The sequence below is a fragment of the Eutrigla gurnardus genome (genome assembly GCF_963514095.1).
Source record: "Eutrigla gurnardus genome assembly, chromosome: 17".
In the NCBI taxonomy this organism is placed as follows: Eukaryota; Metazoa; Chordata; class Actinopteri; order Perciformes; family Triglidae; genus Eutrigla; species Eutrigla gurnardus.
In genome coordinates, this window is record NC_139928.1 from 15,531,158 (window position 1) to 15,544,988 (window position 13,831).

At 44.1% G+C, this 13,831-nt stretch overlaps 2 protein-coding genes across 2 annotated transcripts in view; one reads left to right on the top strand and one right to left on the bottom strand.

The window, feature by feature from the left end:
- efna3a (ephrin-A3a) overlaps nucleotides 1–4,500 on the top strand; it is a 55,567-nt gene extending 51,067 nt beyond the window's left edge. The window contains exon 5 of the mRNA XM_084032391.1: nucleotides 2,123–4,500. Within this exon, the coding sequence (XP_083888517.1) occupies nucleotides 2,123–2,241 (119 nt within the window). The 3' untranslated portion in view covers nucleotides 2,242–4,500. The remainder of the gene's footprint in view (nucleotides 1–2,122) is intronic.
- The window catches only part of pygo2 (pygopus homolog 2), a 183,378-nt gene that overhangs the window by 140,211 nt on the left and 29,336 nt on the right, over nucleotides 1–13,831 (bottom strand). The window lies entirely within an intron of this gene.

The following is a 13,831-nucleotide window of genomic DNA, read 5'->3' on the forward strand; positions in this document are numbered from 1 at the left end:
AAAAAGAAATATACAATTTTCTGTCTGGGTGGAGTGACATCCAAATGAGCTTCAGTTATCACCAACTCTCAGAAGATGCTAATAATGACACTCTAGCGCTTATCTTTGTTAATTTATTGGCATTGAGGCCCATTTGCATATAAAAGGGACCAGTTTTGCACCAAAGATATGCTTATTAATACTTAATTTAAATATGTTAAAATAGCACAGGAGCATTGAGACGCTATTTGCTCGCCTCCCCCACTGACCTGTAGCGCTGCAGCCTACATGGTGGCCTCATGTTGTTTATCACTGCGATGCTGCCGTCGATGTGGCGTAGCTGGCACGCGGATGTATCCGACCAGACAGCCGTCTTCCACTCATCGACAGTCTGGAGTCTCTGTTTCTTATCTCACTGTAAAGGCCTCGGGCGGTTCACCGTGGACAGGAGAGCTGCCCCGCCTGCTGTTAAACCCCATACAGACGAGACCGCGGCAGATAGCGCGCTCGGAAATTGATTGCTGCATCCCACAATTGTGCTGTGATGTTCGGTGTCGTACTGCGGACCTCTGGTAACTTGTTATGGCCCGAGGCGCCCGACGTCCCCCACATTCATCTTCCAAGGGCGGCCTCCCTAAATAGCGAGGGCTTTAAAGAGGTGCAGCTTTGTGATTGTCAAAGCTCTCGGTGCCCACGAATAAAGTCTGCAACAAAAAGCTGGAATGAATCAGCTCACAACAACTTGAAGCGAGCGGAGTTGCGGCTGCATCACTTCCTCTGCAGGGACGCGGCGTCTCTTCTTCTGGGCACTGAGTGTACATTTCATTTCTCTGATGAAACCTTTTCGGAGAGACAAACCGACGTGAAGGGCCTGACCCCTCCGTGACCCGTGGGCTCTACCTAGGCCCACTCTAGTTTGTATTCTCCCTCCTGCCACATCGACACACATCATTAAGAAGGACTCTGACTTTGCACAGAAACATCAGGACAAACCAGAGCGGTTGGATGGTTTCCTCTCAGCAACAACAGGATTCCACACATTCATCAGCTGTCATGTTGTTGTTGTCTCCATCTCTTATCGCATTCCTTGTTTTTACTTAAATATTACTGTCTCCGGTATATTTAGCAGACCCGAGGCAAGGCTTTGACGTGACAGTGAAGAGGCACTTTGAAGACATCGTGCCTCCTCAGTTCGATATATATTTCCTGATGACAGCCAGTTGGATTTGATTGAAGACGATATGCCGGCTGCAACTTGCACGCACCGGGACATTGTGACGACAACGTAATAAATGTAAAAGTAATGGCATTTTGATAGGCAAACACAAGACTGACAGTTTTTTGGCCACAATTTGTCAAATAGATATTGCCTTTATTGTATGAAAACAAGTATTTTTCTTGTTTTCAACGTCGTTTTATTCCGTTAAAGCCAAATCATTTCCTAATGATACAATATAACACCATCTCAACACTTAAAGCTCGTCCATCCTTCACCTACACCGGTCTTTTATGTTCAATGCAGGCGCCCGGGTTGTTCTTATAGTTGTGTAAGCAACAGAGCTCTGTTTCCTTTTGCTTTATTTTGGTCTGGAAATAGTCCTCCAGCTATAACAGGAAACATTATGTCGAGATGGAGCATAATGACTCAGTTTAATCCACTTTTTTACTGAATATTACAAATTGTGTTCTCCCAGCTCTTTCTCTGTTTTTCCCCTCCAGCTAATGTTCTGTTGTGTCTAATCAATGGCAAGGCTATAGTAATTGTGTTTGATTGAAATCCCTCTAGGATAAAAACATCATTAGTGTGAAAAGAGGAATCCATGAAAGAAGAAGAAGAAAAAAAACCCCCGATAAGAATTAAAAGTGTTTTTAATTTCCCATCCCACGGGGGCAAAACGGCCATATGTGGCAGTGCTGATGATAATTGGCGGTTTGTTAATTGCATCGTGTCTTTTTTCCTCTGCATATGTTAAAGCGCAATTAGCATGCGTCACACACTGCCTTTAGATTGATGAATTAATAATGTCGTAATGGTTTGTTTCCCTGTCTGGCGCAACGCAGCCGCCATCTATCTCTCTCGCCCTTTCACGCTTCCCTTTTTCTCACTTTCGTACTTCCTGTCTGTGACTTTTTTCCCCTCCAGATGAGTTTAACCCCGAAGTTCCCAAACTGGAGAAAAGCGTCAGTGGCAGCAGCCCGTCACGCGACCGCCTTCTCCTCACCGTGGCGATGCTGCTCGTGTCGACCGTCCTTTTGTCCTAGCGACGTGTTGCCGGGGGGGCGACACTGCACGCACAGCTGGGACCGCCTTGTCCAAAGGGCTTTGGATCCACCGAGTTGTTGTCGTGAAAGTCTGCAGAAAAGCATGCGTAGGAGGGTAAAGTAAAGGCGCAACGGAGCCGCAATCAAAAAGAACGGGGGAAAAAAATCCTTGAACTTCACTTAACCAGACGTTTTTCAAAAAAAGGAGAGGCCTTTTTTTTGCTGTCATATTTACACCGGTGTATTGTGACATCATTAGGATCCAACAGCGTTTTCATGCAGCCACAACATGCAGATCAGAATCCGACTTCTCTGTGCTGCTGTCATGCCTTTCAGCCAACAGGCCAGTGAGAAAGTGGACTTATTATGAGTTGGATGTAGACTACACACTCTTATTGTAGCATGGATGTAGAAATCACCTGAGGAATTTATAAGCTGCACTGTCTTTTTTTGTGACTGTAAGCTTTGAAGAAGGAGGACTTTTACAGTGGATTTTTTTGTGGACCTCGGACCATGTATGCTGATGGATAAAGCTCGACTTATATGTAGTAAAAGAGCAAGCTGGACTCTGGAGCCGTGCTGATCTTACCTGGGCTATACAGGATATTTATATAATCAGTCTACGGTGAGAACTTCTGCCGTTACGCCGGACATTATAGAATGTTTTCACGGTGATGTGAGGGAGCTGCTGGTTCTAAGAGCCCGAGGTGTTTCTTAAGAAAAGGGAAAAGACTTTTGTGAGGATATCCACGGGCCTATCGAGAATCCATTTTCACCAGACATCAAAAATACCCCAGGCTTTTGTGATGTACAGATGCAAAAACCTGTGTTTCTTAGAAGATAGCGAGGGCCCTCTTAGAACTAGTCCTTTGTCTGCATTTCCTGCCTTCACACTGTAACAACCCTCGAAAAATACAGACCCTGGACTAGCAATTTGACGGCACTTAGACGTGGTAGGTGTGTGTTTTGTTCCGATGCATTTACCTTCAGCTCCCCTGCGTCGATTTTCCGGATGTCAAACCTTTCTCCTCGCAGCAATCAGCCGAGTCATTCAGAGCGCCACTCATTTACAATTCTTAAAAAAAAGAAACCTCTCTCTGCAGTGGGTTCACATTTAATCCCAGACAACGCCATCCACTGCTTTTTCCACTTCAGAGGTTTCCGGCCAATCAGTGCTAATGGCCATTTACAGCAGTCACAGTCACCATGGAAACGACCCCATACAGTCGCCAGAGTGCGGCAGGTGCCTGAGGAGAAATTGTGCTTTGAGTCTCAAAGTATACGCTGCCGCCATTTTGTTAAAAAGAAAAAAGAAAAAAAAAAAAAAAGAAGAAGACAAAACAACAACGTGTGAATGTGCAAATAAAGAGAAGTTCACTTTTTTTATATTGTAATACAGGACAACGTAGGCTGGCATTAATCAGATTACAATGTGCTTTTTTTTATTTATTTATTTACTTTTCAAATGTATTTATTTGAACATTAAAGTAATTTATCTAATTTATTAACGTGCATTCGTAGGCCTTTGCTCGATAAGCTATTGTGCCATTTTTTTTTATTATTTATTTTTTAAACGGTGGGATTTTTACCGCAGTAATTCGCTTGTGTAGATAGACAGGCAGATGTAATTCAGCCTGCCAAAAAAAAAAAAAAAAAAGAGAGGGTTATTGGTTATGACGACTCAGTCGGGATGTACACTCGGCAACCCCACTGTCACGGAACAGATACTGCTAACCAGATGATGTTGCTGAAGTGTCACGAACCAGCCGTGGATGGAAGGGCAGCATTCCTCAAGTGCTGAACAAAGGAGTCTGCATTGTAATGTATGTTTATAATACATGCCGGTTACGGAATGTGTGTGTGTGTGCACAAGCGTGTGTGAATGCGTGTGTGTGAGCAGAAGAAGTAACAAAAAAAACAACAAAAAAAACATATGTGTGCACATTTGCGCGCGTATGTATGTCGAATGTGTTTGTCCGCGCTTTTCCAAGTATGTTGCATTTAGAAATTCTGTACCCGTCACGGAGTCGTTTGTAGGATCTGAATATGCAAGCGTGTCTGAGAGAATGTTCTGTAATGTTAGTTTACGGTCCCGGGTCTTGGGAAGCAGGGGGGGGGGGAGAAAGCATTTACTGGTGTCAAAGGCAACCACGAGACATGTGTTCACCTTTTGACAGGAATGAAGATGAAAAAAAAAACTGTAAATTGATCCAAGAATGATAAAAACAATGCCTATTAAAAATCTTTTTTGCAAATTTACCTTGTGTGTGTGTGTGTTGTTTTTTAAAATCCCACGCAGGCTTCCCCTTTGACCCTCTTTATCTTAACTCCTTCAGCTTCACTCACTCCACACTCACTCAGTGTTTGTTTTTCCTGAGCACCACTTGAAGGCAACTCTCCCTCTTCCACTCCCAGATATATGTTGCACGTGAGCAGCCGTGTAAACATACTCCCGCTGTTGAATTATCAGTCTTCCCGTCCGTAAAACACCCTGTTCGGCTTTTGCAAACACTTCTTCTGCCATAAAACATAATGACAGCGTCTCTCACTCACACCATCCATCTCCCTCTCTCTAAAAAAGAAAACACCTGCGAGCCATTCGTGTCTCCACAAATCTGTCTCCCTCCTTTCCCTTCTCCCCTGTCAGCTTCGTTCTAATCTTCGTACACAGAGCAGAAAGAAGCTGACTGACTGGCGGAGGGAGGGGGAGGGACACATGTCCCAAACGCACTGATGTCCATGTCAGAGGGGACGGACGGGACGGAGACGATTTCCTTCTTCTCTTTGATGTCACACGTGAGGTCTGATATGACGTTAGGAGAGAAAAAGAGAAGGAAGTAGAGCACATTCTTGCTCGCGGCCGTCAGCCTCTCACTTTCAGACATGGGTCAGTGTGTGTGTGTGTGTGTGTGTGTGTGTGTGTGTGTGTGTGTGCAGCGCCAACACACCCTCAAAGTTCATTTAATACGTGTTTCATCGTACGTGATTGACAATTTACTTGACAAAATGTGAATCGCACTTATTCACTATTAATAAAGGTTTCCCGGCTGCCTGACTCCTCCTGTGAGGCGGCGGCCCCTCATCCTGTCTGACAGGCTGATAAGTGCTGGATATTACAGTAGGTTCTTGGCTTACGGGCCCCCTCGCCTGCTTATAGGTTTGGACTTGCACGTACACGGCTCGCTGTTTAGACAGCAGGAGAACGGGAGACGGCGTTTAGCTTCTGCTCCGGAGGGGGGAAGAAGTTGACAACTTAAACCATAATTCTGCAGGAAAATCAGCCTGCTTGGTTCGGCTGTCTCCGGTTAGTTACATAAGGGGATTAAGGTCATATTTACACCTGAAATACTCGCCTGGAGAATAAAAAGCTTATGGTTCGCTTGTGCCTAAATGAAACATTAATTGGCGCGCTCGCTATTCAAATGAGGGGATCAGGGGTGTTGGGAGTGGATTAAAAATGGCCGCCTTTCCCCCGAGCAGCTGACACAGAGCCTCTCGCTTCGACCCAACACGTGCTCCGTCCAGACTAACTGTGAGTGGAGATGACCTGTTATCGTTTTCTGAATCATTCGCTGTGAGATAAGCCATCTGTGGCATGGGCAGGCCCCCGCGCCGCCGAGCAGAATTCCCCACCGACGAGCTGCAACGTCTGGCCCAAACAAAGAACCAGATGCCTTCCTCCTCCTCGGGAGAACTTGTTATAGCTCCGAACATCAATGAGACTTATGTCGCAGAGACATGGCGCCGCCTTCAAGTGCTCTTTGGGAAAGGCGTGATTCAAGGTTGGGGGGGGAGTCGTAAAAACAAAAAAAAAACACAAGTTGTGTTTCGTTGCACGCCTCTGGCCAGAAAATGATGTAATTGACATAATCAAGGTTTTATTTTTGGAATAACGCAGCAGAAGAAGGAAATCTGGCAGGTGCAGCACACCCCCCTCATCCCCCCCCCCCTCTCCCCCGAATCGACAATTTATGACCAACCTGAACGACCAGCAGGGAAACGTATAAGCATGATGATCAGTTTAACATGTACTGCAGCTATAAACCAGTCACCATGGTTACTCACTTTACAGTCGACTCGTATTTGTGATATTTATTTTAATTGGACATGTTTTGGCTCCTCTGATTTCTATGCTATTAATTGCCTGTTTGCCTGTTGAACGTATTTAGTAAATATATTCTGCTTTTCCTCACCGACACATTTCTAGTTTTGTTTTTGTGGCTTCGACTTGGCAGAGGAACGGTATACGCTGTAGGTGCAAGCATGCATTCATCATATCAAACCACTGAGGTTTTAATTTCATGATTTTTTTCATTTTGTTTTCTTCCAAGACAAGAATATGACGCTGGGAAAACATCTCGACTATCATGTTGCCAGACAGCAGATATTATGAGAATATTCTAGAGTGTAACCGCCTTGCCTACTTTCCACCTACAGGTGTCGCCAAAGCTTTCTTTCAGCCCGCCTGCAGGACATCTGAAAAACATTATCCAACAGATTTACTGTAAGTATGTTTGCCTATAGGATAAAAAAAAAAAAGACTGCAGACAAACAGTTCATGCATAACGTGGCCTTTGTGCCAGATTTTGCTATCTTTATTCATCTAAGCTGGTCTGAATACATGTTAAGCTGCTGAAATACCAATAATATCTCCCCAAACTCATCTTGGGAGTTTAGTGTGCCATTGTCGTCTTTGATCCTGGTTTAATGCTGCCGTGAGGACACATCCCGCGTCAACAACATGAGGAATCAGTGAAGAAAGGCCATCGAAGGCAACACTTATGTAACCGTTATAAGGACGACCTACTGTACTGTTCTTTTCAAACTTCAGGATTATATCTATCAGGGGGGTTAGTCGTCACAGATTAAGACAAGAATAAACGTAGATTTAAACGAAACAGAAGCTGCTGATTTCATAACAGACAGCTATTTCTGCTTTACATGGAAATATAGGTTATTGTTGTGTTAACTGAGGACAGGTTTGTTGATTGTTGTGTGGCCGATAATGCCCCCGAAACTGCAACGTGTCGTCTTTATAACGTGGAAATGAGTCACACGTTAGATGGACTTAGGGCTACTTGTCTCCCCTGTTTCCAGTGTTTGTTATTTTTAATTAAAGTTACTGTACTGTTACTGTCATAGTACTGAGTGGACCTGAATGACCTGAGCTTCATAGCTGCTGTGTGTACCGGTTGGTGGATGCGAGTCCGCAGGTCTCAAAGACTCCTTGTGAGCTCTCTTCAGGTCTTCCCAGGATTCTGGATTTGACATTCCTCCAGCTTCAGGTCACCCTGAGTCAACTCTCCTCCTCCTGCAAATGGAGACAAATCCAGGTGGTGACGTTTCGAGTTGAGATGAGGTGAGAAGACATATTCTTGATCCAAAATGACATGATTTAGTCGGCTTTAGGAAATACGAGGCCGGCTCCATGCGACAAAGGCAGGAGAGGGGGGGAGGACGTGATGCAAGGACGCTTTCAAGGCAGGTAGGAAGTGTGATATGTCAGTGTTCATTTTATTATATTTCACAGCTACTGAGCTGATACGGCAGGTACGCGGTGTGGGCATTCAATCCCATTACTAGTCCATTTTGAGCTGATAATTGGCCCTCTGTGGAGCCGGAGTCATGTGGAAATGTGAAAATCTGTGACTTTTGCTTCCTGGATTTTTATTGAAAACTCATAATGGGGCCGAAAATGAAAAGAAAAAACTTTTACAATGACAGCACACTAGTTTGAGTTTTTTTATGAGGCAGACTCTCTTGGACATGTTGTTAGGAGAGGCAGGGAAGTGTGAATGTGCATCTAAATTAGAGCGGCGTTAAGCTTCCTAGAGGGCTTTGCTTTTGCGCACATTAATTTGGGCTCTTGCCAATCCTCTCCAGATCAGTTGAATAATGTGTTGACAAGTGGAGGAAAAGTTATCGCAGAATATCAAACAGACCACATTCGCCGTCTGCAGCAGCCTCTGGTTCTATAGCTGCAGCCGCCCGCGCACATGTGTGTGGAACAGTTATGAATATTAATCAGGGCAGGATATGACTGTAACCCTGAGCTATGAAGACATAGAGGTGGATATTAGGACAATGATTGCATCCCTTTAGTTGATGTATTTACAATTATGAGCATACCAGTAAAATCAGACACTTTTAGTATCTGGGGGAGGTTTCTTTCCCTCCAATTAAAGCAGCTAAAGCATCATATGAATTATACAATTATAATCCAAAATGTGTTGCTGATATCCAGCAGTGGTGGAAGAAGTATTCAGATATTTAATTGAACACATTCGAACTCTGAAAGCTGCACTGTTCCTTTTGCAGAAACTCTGTCAGCCAAAACATCCCAACATCTCCCATGTGTGAGTACATTAATGGATGAGAGACTCAAGATGCCTGAACTGCAGCTTCTTCTCATGCCTTTGCTGCACATTGTGGAGAAAGTCGAAAGAATTCAATGAATTTGTAATCAAATAGAAAAAAAAATGGACTGTGCCAAAGTCTTACAGAATCCCTCCAAGGGATTCTCTTCTTTTTTTTAAATCATTCCTCCAGCTTTCCCTGAATCTGTCTCATCTCTTCTTCCTTCCTGTGTTTTTCTGTAATTTTGCGCTACTGTACATCTCACCCTGCACTCCGCTGCCATTAGCTTGCATTTCCTCTCGCCCCTCTTAACCCTCGTCTTCCTTTTAGACAGTCGTGCCTCCCCTCCAGTCACCACATTGTCCCCCAATCATCCCCCCTCTCCTCCCCTCTCTCTCTCTCCAGATTTAGCTGTAATCCCTCATTTCTGGTTGCTACATCTACACAGCACTCAACAGCTGGGGACCTACTCGCACAAACAGCCGTAGACCTTGAGTAGTGTGTGTGTGTGTGTGTGTGTGTGTGTGTGTGTGTGTGTGTGTGTGTGTGTGTGTGTGTGTGTGTGTGTGTGTGTGTGTGTGTGTGTGTGTGTGTGTGTGTGTGTGTGTGGGCAGATATGTACATGTGGCCACACTTTGGGCATCTGGTCCAAACTTAAGCCCAGGAATAGCTAATGCTCCTCTCCCAAAAAAAGAAGATGTTGTGACAGAGTGTTTGTGTCGGGGCTGAACGATTCAGGATGTTGCACAGTGACACAAATAAGTATCAAAGGAAAAGATAATAACCTTTTTAAGAAAGTGCAGAAAGCTACAAAGAGAGTACATCTAGTCTTGGTCGTAAACAAATCTCAAAAAATGAAATCCGGTCTAGACTTTTTATTACCCGGAACGTTCTCCCTTTTTAATTTGATCATTTGATCACATTCTGGAGCGTCTTCACTCGCGTTCAGCGCAAGACCTTCAATTAGGTTTAAAGACACGTTTCCGAATGGTTTGGCATTGATGTATTATCAAATGTTGACAGTTATTTTCTTGAGGAATCCCAGCATGACATAACAAGACTAGGAGATGGGAGACACACCACATATGTATTGATTTTTAGAAGGATTAGAAATTCTACCCAATGATGAAAATTCAGAGGATGAGCAAAGTCAGGAGGCTTCATCCTCTGGGTACCATGAAAACCTGAGAATCCCTTCAGCAGCTGACCAATATATATAATATAGAGACATTATTCGGGTTCATCCTCTGAGAACTTTCTGTATAACTTCATGATCATCCAATACAGTCCATGGAAAAACATTTTGAGAAAACAACATGTCCACTCAGATGTCCAGAACAAGTGTAGAAATATGAATTCATGTAGCATGAATATTTCATGGGGGATTTTTCCACACACCGGTTTTTGTCAACAGCAATTTTGAATGTTAAACTCTTCAACCTGATGACGAATCATGATATGAAGGGGCAATTTATTAAAAAGGTAAAACGTGTTGCACTATATTTGTGTGAGCATGTGTCAAATCCACTCACTTCAACCGATGTTCAGATGTCACAAGGTATCTCAGTTCGCTTCCCTCGGGGGACCGTTTCCCCAAAACGTCATATTGACAAACTCATTTTGCAAATGCATTTCACTTTCACTTTTTTTTTGACAGACATGCTGCGTGACTTAAAAATATGCATTCAAATCCAATCTCACGCAAACCTTCAGTATTTCACAAACACTCTTTTTAAGGCGTCCGTGTTTCATTGACAGCTGCATCGGCCTCAACCGTTTTCTTATTCCGGAGCGTAAATAATCTCAGAGGCTGAAGCCAAATAAGCGTTCGCGGCACATACGACGCCAGCGAGTGCCACGTTACACCAGCGAGCTGCAAAGTGTTAAGAATGACGGATTCAAGCGAAGTGAAAGAACACGAGTGACATCTCGTTGCAAGAACTTGAGAGTGTTGGGAGTTGTTTTTCTTTATTAATCAGCCATATAATCCAAACATAGCAGCCTTTTAATGAGTAGAGCTCATTGTTATACAGCGTATAACGGGGTTATAACATATGTAGAAGTATCGTTTGCAGAAATTGCATATCCTACATATATCTTTTCTTCCAGGCTGGCAGCTCGTATTTACGGGAAAGCCAACATTACATGAACGCAGCATGACTGTTGGTTGGAAGCCAGCGGAGGTCCAGCCTTTAACAAGCTGCACCTGTGTCTAATCACACCCCTGGCCTTTATATCTGCAAGTGTCAGTAAACACTGAGGGAGGCTGGGGACTTTTACTTTAAACACACCACGTGAACAACTGTGGCACATGTTCCAACCGCTCCGAACGGCACCGGGGCGGCTTGGCATAAAACACTTAAACAATCAAATCAAAGCAAACATTAACAATCGCTCGGCTTTCTGCCTGTCACTGCTCTCTCAAAAGAACGTGGAGGAGGAGAAATAGAGGCAGCAATTTAAAGCGATGGAAGAATGTGGAGCATTGTTACTTGGATGAATTTGTTCAACTGCAAGAAGTAAAGTGTTTCTCATTTTCCCTTTCACTTAAAAAGGCTCGATCTTCCTGTCACATTAGTTCTGACACCTTTTTATATATTTTAAACAAATTGGATCGTGGGAGAGATGATTAACAGCCCCTATCTTACACAAAAAAAGTTATTAAGGCAACACTTTCCGTTCACGCCTTTGTCTGCCGCCACAAAGGATGTTGCTACGAGTGTGTGTTTTGTTCCCTTTCGCTCCCCTAAAGACAATCGAGATCTCGGAACACTTCCTTTCCTCCTGAAACACTTTCACTTGTTCCACCAGCAGCCATTGTGAGAAACTCTTACATCATTAGCAACGTTAATGGTAGGAAAATTTGATTTTTAAAAAGTAATTTCAAAGATTAATTGATGCTCAAATGCCAGATTGCTCTTCTGTCAATCTCTAATGGCTCCAACTTTATTTTAGTCCTAACACGTCTTATTTCACTTTTATGGAGGATTCTAATGATTTTTCACGTATTTGTTATCCATTACATTTACGTGTGATTTAAATAATAGTGACTGTTAACGGAGAGCAGTGGGAGTCCTGGTTCCTTTCCCCCTAAATGACCCAGAACAAACCTCACTCCCACTGTGGCATCCAGGTCCCAGAACGGGTTCAGGAGTCAAGTACTGACAGACACTGATGACTTCCATACACAGTTTAATGCTTCTATCCCCGACGGCACCCTGAGCCGTGTTTTTAAAATGGAAACCTATAGCTGTAGAGTGATTAAAAGACCCCTAGCTGGCCTTTTAACCATTATCAACCCGTGTATATGAGGGAGGACCACAGTTGTGACCTCTGACCAGACGTGCATCAGGCTCTAAGCCCTCTTAGGGGGATCAAATAGAGGTGAAACTATACACACACACACATCCGCAGCATTAAATTAAATCTATAAATGGATGTTGAAAGAGCAAAAGTAGATGCCGGATGAATAAAAAAAGAGTGACGTGTGAGACGTGTGTCTGTCCACTTTTGAGTGAGCTGAGTGCAAATGTGGACGTTCCGGTGGATTCGTGCTTAAGGCAGCACTTATTCAACAGAATGAAAACAAGTCGGGACACGGCTTCATGGTTCACCTGTCCTGGCAGAGCTGTTACACAATCCCTGTTCACTTAAAGATACATCACAGTGAAGCAGAGTAGAAATGACACCAGCTTTCTGCTGATTTCTTTTTACAAGTTATTGGACTTATTGCTATCATATAATCACCACTTAATTATGGTCTGCGCTGGCATTTTGTGTCATGTTTCCAGTACAGGTGCCCCTCCTGGCATCGTGGTCTGTCATAGATGATTAGTCTGGTGGAGGTTAATGTGTCATAAATTACCCGGCCCCGCCCACAGATCAGATGTCTCCAAGCCTGTTTACGCTTTAATGCGAAGACTTACTGCGAACACCTCACTGTTGTGGTATTTGCAATTTTCTGTTGCTCAACATTGGCACATACGTTAGTGTCAGTGGAAGTTCATTTGTCAAATCCTCTTCTTTTTTTGTTGTCGACTTGGTTACTAAAGTAGATCATAGAGAGCAAATAATATCGAATCATTTACTTGTAATTCTCCTCGAGCGACAGCGTTCGCTAGAAGGCCAGGATGAGAACGGGACTTCACGCGTCGACGGGATTTTGTAGCACATTTAGCTACAAAACAACATTCCCGACAACTGGTAGAAGTTCATCCTGTCAAAAGGCGCTTCAGTGATGCTTTAACCAAGATGCTGTGGTTCAGGCTGGCTGGTTTCCCCCTGTTTCCAGTTTGGATGCTAAGCTAAGTTAACCGGCTAACTGGCTGGCAGTAGAAAACTTAGCTTTTACAAAAGACTGCAAAACATCTCTTCATTCCTGCCCTTCTGGGAACACAGTGAATTGGGGAGTCCAAAAAAGGAAGAAGCTACGATATTATCTGTCACATGACCTGCAAGAAGCAGACCAATGTTCGTGTCCCGTGCAAAACTAAAAGGGAAGTTTCTTCTTGTCTAACGAACTTCCTGTGAACACAGACATTTATTTTGAAAAGACTCAGCATACCCGACACTAGAGGGGAACGTAGAGCGTCACACTTTGAAGCTTAGGGCCGCCGACCGAGCGGTGTGAGAATGTTATTCCATGAACTCACACAAATTAATTTTGCTGTGCCACATTCAGATGTCACTTGGCGCTCACTCGGCTCGGCACACCGCCGTTACCCTGCTGCTCCAGACAACAGGCTCTGCTGCGATGAGATCACCGACGCATTTAAAGCAGATCACCAGCAAGGAAGCTCTTTCAAAAAGCTTCACAGTGTAGCCGCTACCCCACTAACCGACATGAACACTCCAATTAATCCATCACTAATACGATTTTTCACTGGAACAGTGACATTTTGCCAATAGCAATGGGGTGATTTAGAGCACCCGACTGTGCTGAGCCCCTCGTATCGCCTGAGATTGAACGTAGCTTACTGTGCATGCACTAATGCCTCCTTGAAGCCCATTGGTTGGAACTCCAAATGAGGGCACATCGTCCCAGATAGCATCCATATGTACCGGCCGACCAAGTGGTCCAGGAGAGGCTGCGAACGGACCATCCAGCTGTTGTGCCAGTTGTGTGGTAAACACAGCAAGGATTAGCCCCCCTGCTCTTAAGCTCGGAGATAATGATTCGAAATGGCTCGCGGTCAAAGGTCGATTGCATGTGTCCTGTTCTGTGGGCGGCATA